The sequence below is a fragment of the Convolutriloba macropyga genome, chromosome 9, assembly GCF_964194025.1.
Source record: "Convolutriloba macropyga chromosome 9, txConMacr16.3, whole genome shotgun sequence".
Classification (NCBI taxonomy): domain Eukaryota; kingdom Metazoa; phylum Xenacoelomorpha; order Acoela; family Convolutidae; genus Convolutriloba; species Convolutriloba macropyga.
In genome coordinates, this window is record NC_134476.1 from 21,991,396 (window position 1) to 22,016,395 (window position 25,000).

Below are 25,000 nucleotides of genomic sequence, written 5' to 3' on the forward strand. Positions count from 1 at the left end.
GTTTTAGAAATTCCGGACTAATCAGTTCAATCTAAGCTCTACTGATAAAAGCATCTATCTTTGAGGAGTTATGAAGGCTAATTTCAGTTGATATCTGCATAATCTTGTAATCAGCAAAAAGCTTTTGCAAAAGCAATTTGAGCAAAATGGCCAGAGCAGGCAACCATTTTTCTAATGACCACATTTGAGAGGAGTTGATGTTTTTCAAAGTTTAGGTTAATGCTTATTCGTTAAAGCGGAAAAAAAGGAAAAACTAAAATTAAAAAATGTGTCCAACACAATTGGCAGAACTCATTTTTTTTCGCGCATCAATCAATCGATCGGTCGTAATGTCCTTTAAAATTCACTTTGACCAAACTTGCTGAGCCTGCTATCCTCTGTTTGCAGCGATCATACCGCGGTTTTATCATCTGATTCAAAAAGTAGATGTTGACAACAAAGTTGAGTTCTTACCTGGTCAACGGCTATTAATATTGTGAACACAAAATGATCATGTTATTCGTAGTCCTCTGTTATTATTGGATGGTTCCGATAGAGGCAATGCATCGCAAACTTTTTCTAATTATGGTAAGTCCCTGGTAAAATCTACGTTTTTAAGGTTCTGACCTTTGCTTAAGTAAAGTACTATTTTCAGATACGTTTGGTATGTTTTGTCTAGGTTAGTGTTAGAATATAGTTGCAGTTCCAGCTGGCAATCAACTTGTGGATTATTTTTGGTGCGAAAACTGTTTTAGTTCAAAGATATCTTTGGGAATATCTTTAGCGTAAAGTCTTGTTCGCTGAAAACTTTTTTTTAGTTCTTTTGGTCGCAAAAGACAAAGCTATCCCAAGTTGAGGTCCAGACGGAAATTGAGCTATGATCAAACCAACTCGAATGCACACCATTGTGCTCCCTGATCGAAACTGAAGAATCTGGACAGCGATTCGAGCGCAAAATAGTCTGCACCATGGTCTGATTTTGGTCTGATCAGAGGTGACTTCCGCCTGGAAGGTCTGATCATAGCCGATTTATAGTCTGCACAATGGTGCGAAAATGAGTCCGATAGAAATCGCACTGTACTGTGCATCATGGTCTGGGTACGGTCTGAACAGGATTCATTTCGGTCTCGAAAGTGTAATCAGAGGTCACTTTGGTCTGCAAAGTCTGATCAGAGGTCATTTTGGTCTGGAAAGTCTGATCAGAGATCATTTCGGTCTGGAAGGTCTGATCAGAGCTATTTTTGGTCTGGAAAGTGGACATTTCAGTCTGGAAAGTATGATAAGAGGTCATTTCGTCTGGAAGAACTGATCAGTGGTCATTTCAGTATGGAAAGTGTGATCAGAGGTCTTTTTGGTCTGCAAAGTCTGATCAGAGGTCACTTTGGTCTGCTAAGTCTGATCAGAGGTCATTTCGGTATGGAAAGTCTGATCAGTGGTCATTTCGGTATGGAAAGTCTGATCAGAGGTCATTTCGGCCTGGAAGGTCTGATCAGATGTCATGTCATTCGGGAAAGTCTGATCACAGGTCAATTTACGTCTGGACCGCAACCTGGGATAAGTTGTTTTTTTTTGTAGAGTAGTGACAAAGGCAGAGGCATGGTTTTGGAACGTGAACAGATACTGCTTACTCTTCAGCTATGCCTGGAGTGGTTGCGTTGAGGATTGTCCTGGAGAGAGTTGTCTTCCCATTGCTCACAAAGAAGTACGTAACTAAGTGCCACATGGAGTATGACAAACCTAAAAGCAATCAGGTTGAGGAGCATCCTATCCTGTTATGGCAACGATAACCGTACAATAATTTTTAATAAATGTTTACAAATATTTAGATTTCATAACTAGTTTGAAAAAAGATAACAGAAGCATCAGTGAAAGCCTCACCACGTAACTATAAGTTCCATTAACTATCGAAATTGATTGGTTTACATTAAAATTTTTGTTGCTTGACTTAATTGCTTCGTTTGGTAGTAAAATTAGTATTAATATTTTGGGTCTGTTCCCATTATAGCCCCCCTCCCTCCCGCTTAGTGGTGAGAGAACCTATAGCCCCCCAACATGGTAATTATACCATAATGGGGGCTAGAATTTAATGGGGGGCTATAATGGGAAAGACACAATTTTTTTTCGCTTTCCCTGTTCAAAGTTATTTATTTCCAAATTAACGCCAGGGCAGTATACCCATAGCATACATAACCTGAGAGAGAACAAGTCCTGGAGGACGGGTCGAGAGCTTTCATTTCACAATTGAACGTTTTGAAAGTTGTGCTTGTGTCGTTGTATTCGTATGTCACATTCTCATAGTAGCCAATGCCAGTCCATCTAAATGCTAATCTTGTTGACTCTTGGTCTGAAAAGAAAAGAAGGCCAACCTTATGAAAACAACGCCTGTATTATCTATATGTATACTCAAAATTATGTCGCCTAGTTTCCAGTCAAATTTTGACGGTTATCTTGCACATTCTTGTATGAAATTTGCAAGCATCTTGCGAGATTACGCATCATCTCTTGCTAGATCTTCTAAGATTCTTGTATGAGCCTGAAAGATAAGCATCAATTGTCATGCAAGAACCGCCAGAAACATGCCTTAGCTGATGCATCAGTCTCTTTAGCTTCTTTGATAACTGAAGAACAGGTATTGCACCTGTCTGTTTCCACAAAAAAAGCGAGAGAAAATAAAAAAAAATACAAATAGGAATCGTGAACAGCAAGATCGTGAAATTGTTTTGCAAATTAAGCGTCCAGATCTGGCGTTTTGCGATATAAAAGTTTTTTGACAGAGTATTCCCAAATATTACAAGAAGGGCTTTAAATGCTGGAATCTTGCGATATCATACCGTTTAAGTTCAGCAATGGTGGTCAATCGGATGCATCCCAGTCTAACTGCTTAAGGTATATCTAGGAAACCGAGTTAATAAAGGACAAAAATGTGAGAGTTGACAGGAATTATATCGTAAACGATGACCCCTTACCCCATAAGAGCAGCCATATTTCCCATTTTTTCCAATAATAAAGTTTAATAAAGCAAAGCAAATTCTGGCTGGATTGGCAGGGTGGCGCGGTCTTTGTCTTCCATTAGAAATGCCGCAAAAAGGAGTATCAAAATCCAATTAATACCAAAGAAGTGGTGAGCACGTGTGTTTCTTTATGATACTGCGTGAGTGTGTGTGTGTGTGTTTTCGTGGTCTGTGTGCTTGGTGTGTTTGTGTTTGAGTGCGCACTAAAGAAAATCGGGTAATTTTACCTAAAAAAACACCTCAATTTACCTTGAACATTTTGGTAGTTGTGCATTACCCAATCTCGCTTTAACTTACCTCACCTTTACCTGAAAATTACCTGAAAAAAATAAGGGCGTGCCACATGAAAATTGTCTGAACACAAATTAATTTTACCTATAAAAGAACTCCGAACTGTTGAGGCAAAATTATCCCTTTAAATCACCTTTAAAATAACTTTCTTTTATTCTGAATTTTGAAGGTGAAAACACGATAGTTAAGTTAATACTACCTTATATTGAGGTGAAGTTTTAAGGTGAAATAGAGTTTGTTCAGGTAAAAGTTCTAGTGGTGCCTCCTTAATTTTAAAGACAATTTTCAGGTAAAAACTAATGATTTTAGATTAATTTTAGCGTGCGTTAAGATGTGGCAAGTGAAAACTTATGCAAGATAAAACCACCTAAAAAAGTTCAGGTAGAAAATTTTCATGTAAAATTACATAAAAAATTAAAGTAAACTTGTTTTCATGGGAGGATGGGGGAAAAGTCTTAATGTGTTCATGAGATTCATTTGATTCTTCGAAGATTATAAAAGTTGCATTACTGAGGCCCACGAAGGAGCCGCATATAACCAAAAGGCATTCTAGACATCAATGTAGGAAACAGAAAAGAAAAATTCCAAGAAAAGATAATCCGAAAACCAAGTATGAGGCAAGAACCGAGTATCGTGGAAGAGGCCACAACACAAAGAGCTCACAAATGTGGTGGAGTAGACGCCAAAAAGGAAGGAATATAAAGAAAAGCGCGGATAGGTACCACAAAGAAAAGGCACTGAAAGGAAGGAGTGGCACAGGCGTGACAACGAAACCCGATAACTGTCATAGGGCGTTCATGAGATTCTTTAGTTTTTGGTTTTTTACAACATTTTTGTCTTTCTTTTTTGAATTAATAATTCGATTTGTTTTTCAATGCGCTTGCCCCAACTAATACTAAAATTGAGTTGTAGTGACACAGAGACGATTATCTATAAGTTTGCAGGTAGTTTTGTTGACGCATGACCAAGAAAATTGGATTCAAGAAGCCTAGGACAGAACAAAAATAGTGAATGTAATTTAAAGTAAATTTACCTTAACAAGGTTAAGTAAATTATTAACATAACTCAAGTTAAAGTGAAGTTAAAGTAAAGGTAAAAATTAACGTGATTTTACCATATCAGCAGTCTGCCTTAACTCATTTAGAGCAAATTTGCTCAAACTTTATTTAGTGTCTGTTTGCTTGTGTTTGTGTGGTTGTATGTGTGTGTTTGTGTGTGTTTGTGTTTGTGTGTGTCTGTGCGTGTGCGTGTCTTTGTTGTATAGTGGATTAGCATAATCAAATTATGACGAACACTTTTGATTGATCAATTCAGATTTTCTTTTTTCCGGAAAATTTCACTAGAAATACAATATTTCGAATAGAGCCGGTGTCTTTCATTTGCACTGATTTGCACTAATTCTCCTCAGCGGCAATAACAAGAGTTGTTTCGACCACAACCTTGAGGGTTGGGGCAGAACTACAAGCTCAACTAGATTTTTTTAAGTCAATATTAACCCGATCGATACACTCATCGTAGAGAGTCTTCAGTGGAATCAGTTGAAAGCCGTTCACACGTAGATTTTTAAATTTTAAAGATTTTTTTGGCTTCACTTTTTTGAGGAGTTGTGGTGCGGCCTGATGCTCAAGTACAGTAAAGTAATCATAAGCTCTAGTATTGTGCAATTGATAGCATCATATATTATGTAACAGTCCAATCTATTATGTAATACAGATAACCTTGCGGGTGTAACTTTAGCAATTTGTTGAGATGCTCTCTCGGGGGTCACACTTTATGTTTCATGTGCTTGCTAACATAAGATGGTCTTTCATACTTTCTGATTAATATTCTTTTGCTCCTATTAGAATATTCCGATGGACAACAAGACCATCCCGTTCACTTAAGATACGAATAGAGTATGGAGTGGCGCTGTCAAATGGGTTGATTCCTCTAGAACACTTCTAGGGATGAAATCCTTTTAAGACAGGGCTTTAAGCGATCCTCTGGTACCTTGGAAAAAGGAAGGCTTACATGCAGCTCGAACTGTTAGCAAGAGAGAACATCCATTTAGCATTTTGTTAGAATTTTGATTCGAGTTGAAGACTTAAACTTAGTATTATTAGAAAGTTTAACTTACCAAATTTATCTGACAGAGGTAAATTGATTCAAGTCACCAATACTGATATAAATGAATCTTCAAGAAATGGTGCTGTGAATCAATACCATGTTCAAACTGATGATTCTAGATAACTAATATTAGAGTTAGATTAATTGATGTAAAATCTTCCCAGCATGTATTAAATGATTATGATATCTCCGGAAGTGTGAATGAATTCTTATAAAAGTGCAAATGCATTCCATTTATGGATCCCTTTGCGACTGATTTGCAGAAGCAAACCATATTGGGTAACCCTTGCGACACCCACTATAAATCATGGTGCTAAGATTAATTTTGTATCTTGACTTTTTCACACTGATAATGAGTATATATATACAGCTGATTTTTGAGTCCTTTTTCACCCCCAAAATCAAATCACCATCTTGATCTAATAATCAGATCTCTCCTGTAAATCTCTCAGTTTTACTGTAAAATATCATTCTTGTTATTCTCTCAATTTGTGAATTTAATTTTTTCTATTTAGTTAAAAACGGTTTTTATTCCGCTTGCGAAAACCCATAACCCAACAGGTTATGGGCCCAGCAATTTTCTAAGTCTTAAAACTAATTTCTAAAACAAAACTAATTTGTTGTTGACAGTCATAATCCTTTTCTGCTTAGTACCTTTTCTTTTCACAACTGTTTGCCTGCTCATACTACGATGGATCAACAGACAGTGAAGCTGCTGACCTAAACAGGAAAGGCACAGGACTTTCCAATCTGGAGCACAAGATTTGTGGCAAAGATGCAGACGAAGGGACTATACAAATCACTACTTGGGACAGAGGAGCAACCCAACGAGCCTGCACCACTAGCCAATTGGGCGAGCAATGATGAAAAGAAGAGCCACAAGGTGCTGAAGGATGCATATGAGAAGGAAGTTGCAGACATCAAGGAGAAACGGAACAATGTGTGGTGCCATCAGGCACTGACTCTAGATGCAACAACCCTCATGCTGATGAGACATGACTGTGTGGGAGATGACGGCATTGGAGATGGAACAAAGGCTTGGAAGCTTTGGCAAGAGAGATTTCAGAGTCAGTGGTGACATTGGTGGCACAGCTTGCACCACTGCAGCTCAAGGATGCTGAGGATTTCGATAGCTTCTTCATCAGAGGACAGGAGTTGCTCACAAGGCTACAAGAAGCAGGGGAAGCAGTCTCAGAGACCCTCTTCAACGGTCTGCCAATGAGGTATGAAAGTTTTGTTATACAGGAAAGCTTTAACCCGGCAACGAACTTCACAGAGTTGAGGAAAAGGCTGCAGAACTTCCACGAGAGCACAGCACAGAGGCACAAGGGACAAAGCCGTTCAGTGGCACTGGCAGTGAAGCGTGAGTCCAAGAAGGGACCCAAGAAATGAAACTGCTTTGTGTGTGGGTTCCCCGGACACTTTGCTAAGGACTGCACGAGGAAGGAGACAGCACAATGCAGCAAGTGTGATGAAAAATGTCACCAAGACAGGGCATGCAAGAGACAAAGAGATGGAGCCAAACAGGAGTCACTGGCAATGGGTCCAACATTGGCTTCACCAGACGAGGAATACTGGGCAGCTCTTACCCAGTAGAAGACAGCAGACATGCTAGTGAACAGTGGTTGTACAGATCACATAATGACAAACATCGATGCGTTCCTGGACTTTGTGCCCATTCAATCAGTGGTCAGAAATCCCAACGGAGAGGCTTCCAGAGTGGTGGGCAGAGGCTGTGTGAGGATCAGCATACCTTAAACAAAAGAGAATTCCAATGCGAACTCAAAAATGTTTTGTGCGTGCCGGACTATTCATCAAACCCCCTATCAGTCTCAAGATGCACGGAGTGGGGACATAGCTTCATTTTCGAGAAAGGAAACAGCTGCATGAAACTCCAGAAGGGAACTCGGGTCAAACTAACACAAGAAATTAATTTGTTTTACTTACCCTGCAGCGTTCTAGAGTTCAAGACGAGTTCCAACAGCGTGAAACTTGACAGTGCAAGGAAGCGGCACAGAAAATTGGGTCATTTGAATCAAGCTGATGTGATCAGGAATGCACCAGAGACAGAGGGAGAACTCGATGATGTATGCAATGTGTGTGCATTGGTCAAGATCAGAAAGACTCCAGTACCAAGACTGGCAGAGACCCAAGCAGAAGAGAAGCAGGAGAGGTTGTTCACAGACGTGATGGGACCTTTCAGAGTAGACTCACTGTCAGGGTTCCGGTTTTGCATTGTGTTTGCAGACCAGTAAACGAAGTTTTTGTTTGTGGACTTGCTTAAGGCAAAGAGTGAAGCACTGTCCAGCCTGAAGAAATTTGTTCTCAGTGTGGGGACGCCCAAGAAGCTGAGGCAGGACAATGCGAAGTAGTGTTTCTCAGAACAGTTCAAGACATACTGCTTAGATTCAGGCATTCTACAGGAGAAGACCATACCAGAGACGCCGCAACAGAATGGGTTAGCTGAGGGGTGCAACAGGACACTGCTGGAGATGGCAAGATGTTTGCTCATTGACTCAGGATTCCCCAAGATGATGTGGGGAGCACCAATTCTTCACTCAGCAAGGACAAAATCTTGGTTGTGAGACGAAGAGAAGAAAAATGCCCAGCAGAGCTGATGAGATGTATAAAACCTAAGCTTCCAATTAGTAAATTATCTATTTTTGGTTGCACAGTCTTCATAAGGAAGAGGGACAGAAACGTCAGCAAACTTGAACCCAAGGCACTCGAAGGAAAGTTTGTGGGTTACACTGAAGGAAAAAACGGATACCTGGTATACATACCCAGCACAAGCAAGGCTGTGGCAGTTCAAGATGTGATCATCAAGGAGTCCGAAGTGGGCTCAATCCCTGACAACACAGAGACGCCCGTTCTACTAGATGAGGGGTCACAGCAACTGGGGATCTGGCACCCAGATGATGGTCATCAAGACGATGGCAACAAAGAGGAGCAGGGCAAATCTACTGCAAAAAGAAAGAGTGGCATGACGCAGAGAGCGTGAACACTCAAGAAACGACACTGAGACGAGATGCCTCAGATGTTGAGGAAGCAGCGCTGGATGAAGAATCTGCTGCAACAAGAGGGAGTCTCAGAGACTCTGAGTTACTGGATGACAGTGAAACGGAGGACTTCTCACAGACAGTTGGCTTCTTTGAAGAGGCACTGGAGCAAGCGGACAGGGCAGAGACTAGACGAGGGACACGAGCAAGGAATGTTCCGCAATTTTTCAGAGAAGTCAGGACCCATCTTGCTGTGACTGAGGGTAACTATGGTAACTATGTGGAACCCAAAACAGTCTACGAAGCCAAGCAAGCTGACGAATGGGACCAGTGGTACCGGGCAATGAATGACGAGGTCAAGGCACTCCAAGACAACGAGACTTGGGACCTAGTGAGACCACCCACAGACAGGGACGTCATACCGGGTAAATGGGTCTACAAAGTGAAATTGGGACCCAGTGGTCAAGTCGACAAATACAAAGCACGCTATGTGGCGAAAGGCTTCAAACAAGTGGAAGGACTGGACTACTTTGAGACCTTTGCGCCTACCTGTAAGCCAGAGACATTCAGGATTCTACTTCAGCTATCAGCAAACCAAGGCCATGTGATGCACCAATTTGATGTCAAGACTGCTTTCCTGCACTCACCAATCGAGGAAGAAGTGTATCTGGAACAGGCACAGGAGTTTGTGAAATGCGGATCAGATGGGGAGAAGTTAGTATGTCGACTAAATAAATCAATTTATGGTTTGAAACAGGCTGCTAACAACTGGTAGAAAGAACTGGCAAACTTCCTACTGAGACAGGGGTTCACCAGAAGCAGGAACAATCACTGCTTGTTCGCAAGATCAGAGGCAGAGGATCACGCCTTCATCTTGTTTTGGGTTGACGACATCATGGTAGCATCAAGAAGTATGACAGTGATCTCCGATGTCAAGAAGGCACTAGAAGCAACATTTCACATGGAAGACAGTTGGAGACTACACTGGTTTCTGGGCCTTAGAATCGGACAAGAAGAGTGCAAAGTCACAGTCGACCAAGAACGCTACATAGAAAGAATGCTTGAGCGGTTTCAAATGGATCAATGCAAACCCTCAAGAACTCCAGCTGATTTGAAATTGAAAATTCAAACATCACAGAACAGAGACGAAGAAGTGGACCAGAGGATCTACAGAAGCTTGGTTGGATCACTTCTTTATCTGGTCAAACAGACGAGGTCAGACATCATGTTCACAGTCAACATTCTGTCCAGGCACATGAACGCACCTATCGATCAACACTGGCTGTGCGGAAAACGACTTCTGCGATATCTTCAAGTTTCAAAAGATTTAAAACTTACTTACACAAAAGAGGCTAGTTATGATTTAGTGGGGGAAAGTGATGCAGACTGGTCTGGAGATGTGAACGACAGAAAATCAACAACGGGCTATTACTTCAAGCTCAACGGACGCGGCACAGCACTCAGCTTGGGTGTCAAGAAGCAGCCAACAGTTGCTCTTTCTTCATCAGAAGCAGAATATCAGGGCATGGCAGGAGCAGTTCAGGAGGCACTCTACCTGAAACAACTTCTAGAGGATTTTGGCATCCAACAAAAACGTCCAATAGAAATTGGAGAGGGGAACCAAAGTTGTATCAGAGTTTGCCAAAACCCAGTCATGCACAAGAGGAGCAAGCACATCGAGACAAAGTTTCACTTCATTCGAGACAAGACTGAGGATGGGACTATTTCAATTCATTACGTTCCTACAGACAAAATGGCAGCGGACATCTTCACGAAGTCCTTACCCGTTCCGAAAGTGGAAATATTTAGAGCAGTTTTGACGGGAACAGATTCTACGCAATCAACTCGGGTCTGAGTGGGGCTGTTAGAATTTTGATTCGGGTTGCAGACTTAAATTTAGTATTATTAGAAAATTTAACTTACCAAATTTATCCGACAGAGGTAAATTGATTCAAGCCACCAATACTGACATAAATGAATCTTCAAGAAAAGGTGCTGTGAATCAATACTCGGTTCAAACTGATGATTCTGAGTTAGGTTAATTGATGTAAAATCTTCCCAGCATGTTTTAAATGTTTATGATATCTCCGGAAGTGTGAATGAGTTCTTAGAAAAGTGCAAATGCATTCCATTTATGGGTCCTTTTGCGACTGATTTGCAGAAGCAAACCATATTGGGTAACACTTGCGACCCCCACTATAAATCATGGCGCTAAGATTAGTTTTGTATCTTGACTTCTTCACACTGATAATGGGTATATATAAATCTGATTTTTGAGTCATTTTTCATCCCCAAAATCAAATCACCATCATGATCTAATAATCAGATCTCCTTACGAGGAATCAAATCGATGATCATACTCCGACCATCGAATGCGAGAGACGTACGAGAAATATGCAGAGTTGGGAAATTGGTATTATGTGGGATGATAAACCGTGGAATCAAGCAGATCAAAGAGCTAAATAATTGATCAAACATAGTTTGGAAAAAGCAGGTCGTAGACAACCCAGCAGACAGAATCGAGTCGCCATCATCAAATCAATCAAACTTAAGGACATATGGAGACTCCTCAAACACCTATTCACTAAATTGAGAAACATAACGTTCGACAGATTTCCAATGTGGAGCCGAAAAGAAAGAAAGGACGAAATAATATAATGTTTTTATGGGGCAAAATCTGGAATCAGTCAAAATTGTTAAATTGAACAACTAGAAAGCGAGTTTATACCCCGGTTGACCTTTCTTTGAAACCATAAATAAGACCATAAATGGTTCTTGGAAACCATACGTAAGACAATAAATGGTTCCATCCAAGAAGCGCCAAAATTTCTTGTATGTTCTTGCAATGGTTTCTAAGAACCATAAATGGTTTTGTTTATGGTTTCAAAGATTCCATACAAGATTGATGGGAAACGAGTGGCAAACAGATGGAACCATTACTTTCATTTATGGTCTTACGTATGGTTTCCAAGAACCATTTATGGTCTTACGTATGGTTTCCAAGAACCATTTATGGTCTTACGTATGGTTTCCAAGAACCATTTATGGTCTAACGTATGGTTTCCAAGAACCATTTATGGTCTTACGTATGGTTTCCAAGAACCATTTATGGTCTTACGTATGGTTTCCAAGAACCATTTATGGTCTTACGTATGGTTTCCAAGAACCATTTATGGTCTTACGTATGGTTTCCAAGAACCATTTATGGTCTTACGTATGGCTTCCAAGAACCATTTATGGTCTTACGTATGGTTTCCAAGAACCATTTATGGTCTTACGTATGGCTTCCAAGAACCATTTATGGTCTTACGTATGGTTTCCAAGAACCATTTATGGTCTTACGTATGGTTTAAGTTTTTGTATGGTCTTGTGTATGGTATCAAAGAAGCCATACAACCATACATGTCTTACGTATGGTTTCCAAGAAACATTTATGGTCTTACGCATGGTTTCCAAGAATCATTTATGGTCTTACGTATGGTTTCCAAGAACCATTTATGGTCTTACGTATGGTTTCCAAGAACCATTTATGGTCTTACGTATGGTTTAAGTTTTTGTATGGTCTTGTGTATGGTATCAAAGAAGCCATACAACCATACATGTCTTACGTATGGTTTCCAAGAAACATTTATGGTCTTACGTATGGTTTAAGTTTTTGTATGGTCTTGTGTATGGTATCAAAGAAGCCATACAACCATACATGTCTTACGTATGGTTTCCAAGAAACATTTATGGTCTTACGCATGGTTTCCAAGAACCATTTATGGTCTTACGTATGGTTTCCAAGAACCATTTATGGTCTTACGTATGGTTTCCAAGAACCATTTATGGTCTTACGTATGGTTTCCAAGAACCATTTATGGTCTTACGTATGGTTTCCATGAACCATTTATGGTCTTACGTATGGTTTCCAAGAACCATTTATGGTCTTACGTATGGTTTCCAAGAACCATTTATGGTCTTACGTATGGTTTAAGTTTTTGTATGGTCTTGTGTATGGTGTCAAAGAAGCCATACAACCATACATGTCTTACGTATGGTTTCCAAGAAACATTTATGGTGGTCATCTCGGGTAATGAATACTTTTAATTAACGTGAACAATTGAGAAATGCAAGGGGAATTAATTAAGACAACTGTCACCCAACGTGCTCTGGAAATTGTAAAGAACTCGAATTGGGCCCTAAACACCAGAATAGTTTGACAGAAAGTACATATGGCAATTTGGTCACTTCCCGAGAGCTGAAATTTGAAACGATTCCTGCTTTGTTTTTCAGACCAAACCTTACAACACAGAAATGGCAAACACAGTTAGTCAAAAATAACTGTAGAAATTGCAATTTATTTTCCGGTAACAATCATACGTCTAACCGTCCCACAAACGGAATATGTCAAAATTTTAAGATCAGAAACCACTTTGAAAGACTTTACATATCTAAAATCAAAATTATTTCAAGACAAAGTGAACGGCATGTAAAAAAACTTTTAAAAGGAACAGAAAAAGACAATTGGAAAAATACCTACGCAATATTCGCGTCAAAAATCTGTGAATAAAATACTAAGATGTGTCCAATAATGACAGCCTCAGCAGTGATGTGCTTTAATTGGCAACATTTCGACAGTAAACCACTGTATAGAGACATAATGCACGGAAATGATGACTATTGAGTAATATCGGAAATAAATCAGAATCGACGAACCTGAACACATTTGTGAACAAACGAGCTCAACAAAATCTTGTGTGGATCTTACCCGATGGTCACCAACCACTTATTGGTAGGGACATTTTCTAAAGTAGAGGGTTAAAACTACTACAGAGCTTATCCAAAAGTCAGTAAAATTTTTTGATCGGATGTTTGCTCAGTTGAAGTTGAAGTTGCTAAAATGTAGACGAGTCTGATTTCTCTTTTATGACCAGCTAAAACTCAAGTAGTTAACGCAAAACTTAAGAGGCGATTAATTGCTGCTCAGCAAAAAAGGTGGCAAGGGACTAACAAGAGTCAACTGACTCTTGTTAGTCCCTTGCCACCTTTTTTACTGAGCCGTTTAAATAATTTTAAGGACGAAAATTTCAAAATTGCCTCAGCTTTTGAGTTAGGTATATATTTCATCTAGGTATATAGCAGTTGCTAGGTGTACACGAAAATTATTGTTTTCATGATCATCGAGGTATGAGTGAAGGTTCGAAAAATTTTCGTTTCGTGATCCTCTTTTCATTATGATATCATCTACTGTGCAGTCTCCACCAACGATGTTCAATTTACAATGTCTCGCTATTTCGGAAGTTAATTTAAGTTGACTATACGCGTACTTCAGGTCTATGGTACCAAGTCAAAATTCTTCTGATTCATCGCTTGATGTGACTGTATGTCCAATATTTTCCATCAGAGATTCGATGTTTGGCATGTGATAATTGTTTTTTGAATAACTTTATTAAGTAAATCGGATGCAAAGCGATTTCAATTAACTAGCCATGTTTTAGGTATTTATACTACAGATTTTATAATATGCGTGTCTGATCAGCTGTCAAATTGGCAATTTTATCAGCTGATCAGACACGCATATTACAAAATCTGTAGTATAAAAAACTAAAACATGACTAGTTAATTGAAATCGCTTTGCATCCGATTTACTTAATAAAGTTATTCAAAAAACAATTATCACATGCCAAACATCGAATCTCTGATGGAAAATATTGGACATACAGTGACATCAAGCGATGAATCAGAAGAATTTTGACTTGGTACCATAGACCTGAAGTACGCGTATAGTCAACTTAAATTAACTTCCGAAATAGCGAGACATTGTAAATTGAACATCGTTGGTGGAGACTGCACAGTAGATGATATCATAATGAAAAGAGGATCAAGAAACGAAAATATTTCGAACCTTCACTCATACCTCGATGCTCATGAAAACAATAATTTTCGTGTACATCTAGCTACTGCTATATACCTAGCTGAAATATATACCTAACTCAAAAGCCGAGGCAATTTTTAAATTTGCGTCCACAAAATTATTGAAACGGCTCACATCCTTAATGGGATTGGTGCATCATATCATCAAATTGGTTTCAAACTTAGCAACTATCTGTTTTGCATTTGGGAATTTACTGAAAAAGGGCTTGAAGTACGTGTGGTTAGAGGTTCATCAAACAAACTTTGAATCCATAAAATGCAAAATAGTTAGAATTACAGAAAATTCACACATTACGATGCTAACTTGAACACGAAGGTTGGGTGCATGAATCTAGGGAAGGTCTATGAGGAGTACTTGATCTGCAGATAACAAACTTTTGGAAGGTATCACGATATGAACAAAAATTTGTAGTCGCAAAACCAAACTTGACCTTCACTTCGGTCAAAAGATTAATAATAATAATAATAATAATAATAATAATAATAATAATAATAATAAATTGCTTCCAGAGTATTGATTAGAAAAAAAAGAAACTTGTTCTATTACATTTAGAAGTTAAAAAGAACAGCGAGCAAAAATCACGGCTTTATTTAGATATCAAAGAGTTATCCATTTCAGCAGTCACATATTATTGAAAAAAATGATAGATGACGCAACAAATCGCTATGATTTAATGAAACAAATACGTGTAGATAAAAAACAACAATTTATAAACGCTTCTTGCCATGAAGTCCTTTAAGGTAGATTTTCAAAAGTATGCTGAAATTGACCGCGTCTTACATTTTGGGGTGAAATTTTGACGTGGGAAAAATTGCCTCGTTGTTCGTGAGCATGGGCAGCAGTTGAAAGTGTATACTCACAGTTGGTCGGGTTAGTTAATTCTGCCATCTGGGGATAGAGTGATTCGACCAATGAGAGTTGGGTAGACGTCTTGCCAAGACTGTGTACTGTAGCATTGACGTAGTAAGCCCTTCCGAAGGTCAGTGAGTCCAAGTTTTTGTACCCTGTTGTTAAGTCCTCAGACTCTGCATTGGAAGCGTCTTGTAGAGCAATCGAACACAGTTTCAATTCATTTTAAGACTTTTTCTACGACTGCTCTACCGGTGATAAGTACTACCATTAACAAATGCTAAGGTTTTCTGGTTACTATGCATAAGCCAGGTATATTCCGCCGACCAGGTGTGATCGAAGCCAGCTCTAATTAGACCGACTTGCCTCACGCACGGGGTCCTAGACCATCCAGACCAAAGTTGGCTCTGATCAGAACAAATTGATTTGCGCACTGGAGTTAATAGATCGTGGGTCACGCATCGATGTTGTCGGACCTACTTGGGTCGTGCACTGGGGGTACCCAGAATAAAACTTTTTACCACTTATTCGAGCCTTGTATCCGACAATAAACTCGAATGTAACAAAACGGAAGACGGGAAATCTTTATTCAACAATTACGAATCGAATAAGATTCAAGAAACGGCTTTTTTATGCCAACTATAGCTTGTGTACATAACATACGACACATAAGAAGTTCACTTAACAACGTTAACAAAAGTTATTCAAAGTAACACTGGCGGCAAAAAGGCTAGACACTACCTGTTAGCCTTTTGCTAGCCAATATCGGTCGATTCAGTTCATGTATGACGTAATTTGGCCTTGCATTGGCCTTAAAATTGAACCATTCAAAGCGTTTTGATACTCTAATAATTTTATATCTAAGTCATCTTAGTCTAAATCGGGCTGGTTCGGCCCAAAACCGCTCTCTAACAGTCCGTTGCTCAAGGTACATGTATTAGAATACTGATTTTGCTTTGCCAATTTGGTCGTAGTCGGGGGCTCGAACCAGCGACCCTTCGATTCGGAGTCCAGTGCGTTACCATCTGCGCTATGCCGCCTTGATTGCTTGCTATTCAATTCAAATATATACGCTTACGCGCTTACAAACATACGCTGCTTAGTTTATATACATATATATATACGCTTACTTTGCATTCGCAACACCACTGTATATTTTTTTCACAAAAATAGACATCAGTGTACATGTGTGGTTTCTGATTTCTTCGTTAAACCTTTTTTTTCCTAACAAACAAACATTTGTTTGACCAAAGAGAATTAAACAAATTGTAGTTTTTAGCGCCCTACAAATCTCTGAGAGAGTTCCTATATTGAGGTCCCAGGCGGAAGCAAGTATGTTCAGACCGAAGATGAGCGCACAAGGGGGCGTCGTGCGTTAAAAAAAACATAACCTAGAGACATCGAAAAACGCACGAAAATCTAATTATGAACAAACGAAAGTCTGGGCATTAACTCACATGAGTCTGAAATGAACGCACTAATTATTTTCAGCCTTGTTAAAATAATACTAAGATCTATCAGATGTCATGTAGCACTCTTACTACAGAGTGCCCACTCAAGTGGCAACCTCCAATGAGGAAAGTTGAAACTGACTTGAGTTTAAAATAAATAGAAACATGCCGAATGCATTCAGTCTTTTGCGTTTTGTTTAAAACGTTTACTTCTTATGTTAAAAGAAATAGCTGAAGTTGAACAAAAAAACAAACTGATGCCATACAGCTCATAGAAAATCCCAATTAAACAAACAATTTTTTGCTTTGCTTTTTTTAAAGTTTAGGCACTTTTGTCAGATCTCTACTAAGCAGTTAACGATTTGAGGATGTATATACGAAATGAATAAATTATGCTAATTGTGTGTTAAATGCTATGTGTTATAGCAGTTTGTCTGACTTTGAACGTAGGAAAGTCTAGACCTGAACGCACGAAGGTCTGACAAATTCACGAAAGTTTGGTGAACGCACGAAAGTCCGGGAAATGCACAAAAGTCTCGTGAAAACACGAAAGACTAGGAAACGCACCAAAATCTGGACATGAATGCAAGAAAGTCTGAACATGAACGCATGAAATTTTGGTGAACGCACGAAAGTCTGAACATCAACGCACGAAAGTCTGAACATGAACGCACGAAAGTCTGGACATGAACGCACGAAAGTAAATGAACGCACATGCACACACACACACACACACACACACACACACACACACACACACACACACACACACACAAGCACGCACGTTATGCGCCCCCCAGTTACAGAGCACGTGCCCGTACACAATAAATCATTAAATAAAAATATAGCACGTGAGTCTGAGGGTGCAAATAATATGCACTCACTAAGCTGGGAGCACAAACGGAAAAGATGCAAATAGTTATGACTTCTTGATGTTTTTATCACACGAATCAATGACTTAATAAAATTTGAAAATGTAAATGCAAAAAATCACTATTTCTACCCTTATGGTGAAGTTTGGAAGAAACTTACAAGATAACCATCAGACGTGTAAGTTCTTACAAGTTAGAGATCTGACTTGTAAGTTCTTACAAGTTAACCATCCTTCGTAAGAAACTTGTAAGTTCTTGTAAGTTAGCCATCGTGCCTTGACCCGGGTAGCAAACGCACAAAAGGCTAGACATCGGACTGCTATTTGGAACGCCGCAATACTTGATACACAATTAAATGAGTTTAGAATGTTGGTCACATCTTGTTTCGAGTGAGGTTTCTTGTGATATTGGTCTTAAATCAGACTACGCAATCATAAATCTCCCAAATTTTTGGGATTTTATAACTTTTCATCGGAAACATTGAGTAATACAAATAATAGATACAAAGTTTAATCAAGTAAATTTTGATCATATGCCCTTTTACACGAAAAATTAAATTTTCTTAAATTATTCATCACACGCTTAAAATTTTCTCGTGTTAAAACACACGAGAAGCAGTGTTACATCAAAAAATGTGCGATAATTCATTATACGAGAACCTTTGTGCAATCTGACACGAGAAACATTAAAGCGTTGTCTTGTTAGCGATTCGTCTTCTTATTAGATCTGTTGAGAGAACAAGAGAACTTATACAATAAAACCTTGTTCTGTCTGCCTATTGACAAAAGAACTTGGTCTTATCAGATACAACACAACCTAATCTCATAAACGTTCTTATCGTAAGTAGGTTCATATTCAAGGGCTCATTATGCATATTACAAATCTGGAACACACTTATTTTGTAAAATTAACATGACCATTTGTCAGATTGAAGATGCACGCCGTAAAAATTGATTTTATTTCAAGGAAAAAGTTTTTAAACTAAAAAAAGCGAGCGTCATTAGCCCTCCAATTTTAGAAAGCAAGTCTGATTAGTCTTGCGTGGTAATAATTTTAGTGAGAAGATTAATTACCTTATGAAAAGTCTTAACCCGAAAAAGATTAAAAAAACACACTTACAGATCTTAAATGATTAATATCTACGCAACGTCTTGAGGGATCATGAACAATAAAATTTCACTGGGTCCCGCAGAAAATTCAGAATAAGTTGCCGAAAAATATTTTTGGACTATTTAATTAAACTGAATGTGAAATTACAGTTTCAAGATCTGTAATTGTTACAGATCGGAAAAATTGATTTACGTCTTTGTCGACTCTTCAAATTTTCCCTACGAATGAACTCAAGCACAATTTTGCCCATGGAACAAGTTGGCAATAGTCTAAACAGATAAGGTCCTAAAATAAATCAGCAGTTAATCGCTCAATAAATTTAATTTTTGATTCCGCTAAGAGAAGCAAATGATAAATGTTAGGTTACTCACAAAATGTTAGCAACTCAAAATGGTTAATATTTTCATAAACAGAACCAACTTATTTCGTGCGAGCTGCTTTCAAACGACGCGCAAGTGGTTGGCTTCGGTAGTAGCCAGCTGTGGCTCAGGGATTCAAGCACTGGAAGGGCTAGACGAGAAGGGGGTCCAAACGGACAGGTGGTGGAGGGTGGACGGGGGAGGGGGGATTGGGGTGAGCGAGTGAGTGAGGGGGTTCAAGATTAAGAACCGCCCTTCACAGCAAGAAATTGCCTCAAATCTATTTTGGTGAATTGCGCTTTTAGAGATTGGTTAGGCGTAAGGCTCCCGGGTCGAGGTTTGGTGCTGAATTTTCGTAAGAAATGCGGTGAAATGCGGTGAAAAAAAATAATTTTCACCGCGTATTTCTTACATCTTTTTGCGGTGAATGCGGTGAATCGCGGTGAATTTTTTTTTTCACCGCGTTCTCAGTATTCTTACAAAAATGAATCGTCCCTACACGGGTTCGAACCTCTGACCTCCTACATGCCTTCCAATGCTTATTCCACTGCGCCAACTGTCACTTACTTGTTTGTTAATTCTTGTGAATTCAAATCAGATTGAGTAAACTTTGGAAACAATATGCGGTGAATTTTTGTAAGAAATGCGGTGAAATGTGGTGAATTATTTTTTTTCACCGCATTCACCGCATTTCTTACATTATTTTGCCATAATAGTCTATGCGGTGAACTTTTGTAAGAAATGCGGTGAATTTGGTGGTGAATTTTTGTAAGAAATGCGCTGAAAAGCGGTGAATTATTTTTTTTCACCGCATTCACCGCAATCACCGCATTTCTTACGAAAATTCACCGCATTCACCGCATTTCTTACGAAAATTTACCCAAAAACCTCGACCCGGGCTCTAAGAGAACCTAATGACCTGCGAGCGTTACCTGTTTATCCCGTTTTTGAAAAACGAACAGTCAAATCGGTCAGACGAAAAATCTGTCAAGCGAAAACTCGCATAAAAAACACAGTTGGTAGAATACCGAAGAGTTGTACATTGTAAATACTAACCTAAATTTACCTAATCAAAGAAATATCAAAGACATGAAATATAAGTTAATAACCGAATGAAACTATAGCCTTTTTTTTTAAAAAAAGTAAGGGTCAGATGGGAATGGTAGGTGAGGACGGAGGTAGGTTGAGAGGGAGACGGGGGAGGTAGGTGGTAGGGGTTTAAGTGAGGATGGAGTTAAGTGGGGGGATTAGTGTGGGGATATGGGTTAGGTGGGGGAATGATGTGTATTTGGATGTGTCTGTGGTTTGAATAGGGAGAAGAAACTTTCATGGGAAGAAAACTTCTCAATTTGCCCTTTTAACCTTGAGTATTAAGAGCAGTTCTTTATTACTATCTATTACAAACTAAGCAACTGTTAAGGTTCAATGTTCGAAAACAGAATTCAACATTCTAAAACAGAAGTCAAAGATCGAAATCCAAAGTCAAAAGTTAAAATCATGAACAAGCTTGTGTCGAAAACACCTGTATAGTGTCAATGCTCCTCTTTAAGCCATAAAAAGACCACAGGACTAACACAATCGCTACAAACTTCATTTGAGAGCAATTGATAACAAGTTTTTTAAAATGGTTTTTTTAAAGAAAACATTTTTCAACATGCTTCGTTCTACTCTACTGCCATCGCACATCAGTCGCAAAACTGGAAAAAACGTAATGTGGAAACTTTAGTTTTCTTACATCAAATAGTTTTTATTGCTCTAGTTCGTACTTTTTAAATCATAACAAGAATGGGGAACTTATGGGGTATTGTTCATGCGCATCTTTTTCTGCGACATGTATTAAGAATTTTAGTAGCAACCATAAGAATTGAACCAATGTTCCTATTAAACGGTTTCTAGAAATTTTTACACACCGTAGCTAAAAAAATTGAAGAAATTAAAACAAAACAAATATAATTGTTCAAAGACCATAAGATTCTCGCTAATTTTTCAAAAACAGCGATTTATGGGGATAAGGGGCGGACGCAGAACACTTGATAATCAGATTATATTAAAGTTGGCTTCATAAGCGAAAAAATCGCGAGGAACTTTTTGTAATACCAGATTTAAAGTCGCTAGTTATTTGTTTTTTTTTGTAAAAATACGTAAAACTTTTTCTCAATGGAAAAAAGCTTTTGCAGCAAATTTCAAATGTTGTTTGCCAGTTCACTGTTAAGGCCAGCTTACTGTTAAAAAATAAAATAGGTTTTCGATTTACCTGTAAATGAATGAGAAAAAATCCTCTGGAAAACATACTCCAACAATGAATTACCTGCTCATAGCACCCTAAAAATTTTTTGCTTTTTGAAGTTTATAAGATGGCAAATGAGGAGCATGCTCTTCATTGTTTACAAAAATATGTTTAAGAAATTCATGGTAAATGATTGCGATAAAAAGAGTAGCCAGAAATTGAACGAACAATTTTAGGGTCTAGATATTTCCACAGATGGACAATGTTCTTTCTTTATTTTTCTGCCGTCGGATGAAAAAGTTCTATTGGTAGCTAGATAAAGAACAATTTCTTCTTTCTATGAAATGAATAAGTTCCAACAATTTTCAAATGCTGTGTGTCATTTCACGGTTAAAGTGGGCGTACTTTTAAACATGGAATAATCTTTCAATATAAGTTAAATTGAACAAAAAAAATCTGGATAATATAACCTTACAATGAAATACCTGCTCTTATCTCACCAAGACACGTTTGGCTTTATGAAGTTATAAAATGGCGATTGCAAAGCTCGCTGTTTTTAGTTTTCAAAAAAGTTTAAGAAATTTAAGAAATTCATGGTAAGTGAATGGTATAGAAAAAGTAGCAAAAAAATGAAAGAATAATTATAGGGTTTATATATTTCCACAGATGGACAATGTTCTTTCATGATTTTTCTGCCGTCAGATTAAAAAAATTCTCTTGGTAGCTGGATGAAGTACAATTTCACTTGAGATATCAACAAAGAAATTTATATGAAGTATTTTTTTTTATGAAGCTTAAAAATGGTGAATTAGGAGCATGCTCTTCATTGTTTACAAAAATAAGTTTAAGAAATTTATGGTAAATAACTGAGATAAAAAGAGTAGCGAGAAAATGAACGAATAATTTTAGGGAATAGATATTTCCACAGATAGACATTGTTCTTTCTTTATTTTTGTGTCGTCGGATGAAAAAGTTGTGTAGGTAGTAGCTAGATAAAAAACAATTTCTTTTTTCTATGAAATGTAAAATTCCCAGCAATTTTCAAATGCTGTCTGCCAGTTCACGGTTCAATTTGGCGTACTGTTAAACATGAAATAATATTTCAATATGGTAAATGATTGCGATAAAAAGAGTAGCGAGAAAATGAACAAATATTTTTAGGGTCTAGATATTTCCACAGATGGACAATGTTCTTTCTTTATTTTTCTGCCGTCGGATGAAAAAGCTCTGTTGGTAGATAGATAAAGAACAATTTCTTTTTTCTATGAAATGAATAATTTCCAGCAATTTTCAAATGCTGTCTGCCAGTTCACGGTTAAAGTTGGTGTACTGTTAAACATGAAAAAATCTTTCAATATAAGTGTAATTGAACAAAAAATTCCTCTGGATAATATAATCTAACAATGAATTGCCTGCTCTTAGCTCCCCAAAACACGTGCGGCTTTATGAAGTTTTAAATTGGCGATGGCAAAACTGGCTGTTTTTTTTCCAAAAAAGTTTAAATAATTCATGGTAGGTGAACGGGATAGAAAGAGTAGCAGAAAAATGAAATAATAATTATAGGGTTTATATATTTCCACAGATGGACAATGTTCTTTCATGATTTTTCCGCCGTCAGATTAAAAAAAATTCTCTTGGTAGCTAGATGAAGTACAATTTCATTTGAGATATCAACAGAGAAATTTATATGAAGTATATTTTTGCTTTATGAATTTTATAAAATGGGGAATGAGGAGCATGCTCTTCATTTGTTACAAAAAGAAGTTTAAGAAATTCATGGTAAATGATTGAGATAAAAAGAGTAGAGAGAAAATGAACGAATAATTTTACGATCTAGATATTTCCACAGATGGACAATGTTCCTTCTTTATTTTTCTGCAATCGGATGAAAAAGTTCTGTTGGTATCTAGATAAAGTACAACTTCTTTTTTCTATGAAACGAATATTTTCCAGCAATTTTAAAATGCAGTCTGTCAGTTCACAGTTAAAGTCAGCTTAACGTTAAACATGGAAATAGTCTTTCAATATAAGTGTAATTGAACAAAAAAATCCTCTGGTTAATATAATCTAACAATGAATTACCTGCTCTTAGCTACCCAAAACACGTTTGGCTTTATGAAGTTGTAAAAAGGCGATTGCGGAGCTTGCTGTTTTTTGTTTTCCAAAAAAAGTTTAAGCAATTTATGGTAAGTGAATGGGATAGAAAGAGTAGCAGAAAAAAGAAAGAATAATTATAGGGTTTATATATTTCCACAGATGGACAATGTTCTTTCATGATTTCTCTGGCGTCAGATAAAAATTGTTCTCTTGGTATCTAGATGAAGTACAATTTCATTTGAGATATCAACAGAAAAATTTATATAATTGTTCTCTTGGTATCTAGATGAAGTACAATTTCATTTGAGATATCAACAGAAAAATTTATATAGCAGTGATTCACTGAGGGAATCAGTGAAAATGATGCTTCGAGATAAAAAAAAAGTGTTCGTTTTTTTCTATACTCATACTTTCAGTTGAAAAGAGTTCATTATATGAGTTGTTTGTTGCAGATGTTGAGAAGGGAAAATTGTGCGCTTTCTTAACTCATTGCCGTCGTATTAAATCAAAGAGTAATCAATTGGTAAATTGTTGCGATATTGGCCTCTTCACCCCCACTGTGGGCAACCCGTACTTAATCATATCAGTTTTGGGCAAGTCTAATTCCAAGTCAGGGTTTCAGTACTGGTTCAGAGTTGCGATCATAACACATTTAATACTTTGATTTTTTAGCCTCCTGCAAGTCTTGGTCAAGGCTTGGCAGTTCTTAATCCAAGTCTTGGCCAAGGCTTGACAAGTCAAAATCCAAGTTTTGGTCAAGACTTGGCAAGTCTAAATACAAGTATTGGCAGCCAAAAAAGTCCTAAAACATCAAAAAAATAGGCAGGAAAACGGCTAAGAAATACCCGAAAAAGCGTCAGAAATAGACAACAAACGATCAAAGCACATTTAAGACTTTTTAGATATGTGCAAGTCTTGGCCAAGGCTTAGGAAGTTTCTATCCAAGTTTTGGCCGAGACTTGGAAGTCTTAGTCCAATATATAAGTATTGGCAGCCTAAAAGGTACTAAAACGTCAAAAAATGACCTGAAAAACGTTATAATTGCCAGGAAAACGCTTAATAGAAATCAGGATTCAAATAAAACAAAACCGCAATCAAGAAATTTGCCTTGCTTGAACAATAGTAGACGTCACTGTATTTGCGGTAATCAAGAAAATTTTGAAAGAGCTAAGCAAATTTTCCAATTCATTTTTTTTACAATTAGCATAATAAGTTTTACCTACTAACAAAAAAAACCTGAATTCAATTGAAAATAAAAATCGCCTAGGAGATTTGGGCTTCAATTCAATTATTAACAAACGCAAAAAATTGTCAAAAAAAATCAAGAAAATGAAAAGTTTGCTCGCTTAACGGAAATTTTTCACACAAAAACCTTTCTCATTTCTCGCTCTCTTTTAAAAGAACGCTTGAAAAGAACAGCCTCTCTCACTCTCTCTCTCTCTCTCTCTCTCTCTCTCTCTCTCTCTCTCTCTCTCTCTCTCTCTCTCTCTTTCGTGTATTAGCAATTAACTAAAGTTATTCAGAATAAAATTAGTTAATTGCTAATACGGGAAATTAAGACAAAATGAACTGGACAAAAATACTGGCATTAGTAAATTCTTATGTGTCTGACGAGACAAAAAATAGCACCAGCAATGTTCTGGAAAGCTGAGAAAGTTTTGCTGCGAAATTGAGGTCTAGTTTTGAGACATTTTTTCTCAATTTTTTCACCTTTTATGAGCCACAATCGATA

The 25,000-nt window shown here is 37.8% G+C and overlaps 2 protein-coding genes across 4 annotated transcripts in view; both read right to left on the reverse strand.

Moving 5' to 3' along the window:
* Window positions 1–15,808, reverse strand: part of LOC142346312 (uncharacterized) — a 70,490-nt gene extending 54,682 nt beyond the window's left edge. For 2 of the 3 annotated variants that reach the window (XM_075398839.1, XM_075398842.1), the window contains exons 1-3: window positions 15,164–15,807; window positions 2,171–2,323; window positions 1,608–1,716 (exon numbers count right to left, since the gene is read on the reverse strand). In XM_075398839.1, coding sequence (XP_075254954.1) covers window positions 1,608–1,716; window positions 2,171–2,323; window positions 15,164–15,191 — 290 coding nt within the window. In that variant the 5' untranslated portion in view covers window positions 15,192–15,807. Of the gene's footprint in view, window positions 1–1,607; window positions 1,717–2,170; window positions 2,324–15,163 lie in introns of all 3 variants that reach the window. The other variant, XM_075398840.1, reaches the window with a different exon arrangement.
* A 6,404-nt stretch (window positions 15,809–22,212) lies between these two features.
* The window catches only part of LOC142346155 (uncharacterized), a 132,420-nt gene continuing 129,632 nt past the window's right edge, over window positions 22,213–25,000 (reverse strand). Inside the window, exon 20 of the mRNA XM_075398664.1 lies at window positions 22,213–22,251. Within this exon, the coding sequence (XP_075254779.1) occupies window positions 22,213–22,251 (39 nt within the window). The remainder of the gene's footprint in view (window positions 22,252–25,000) is intronic.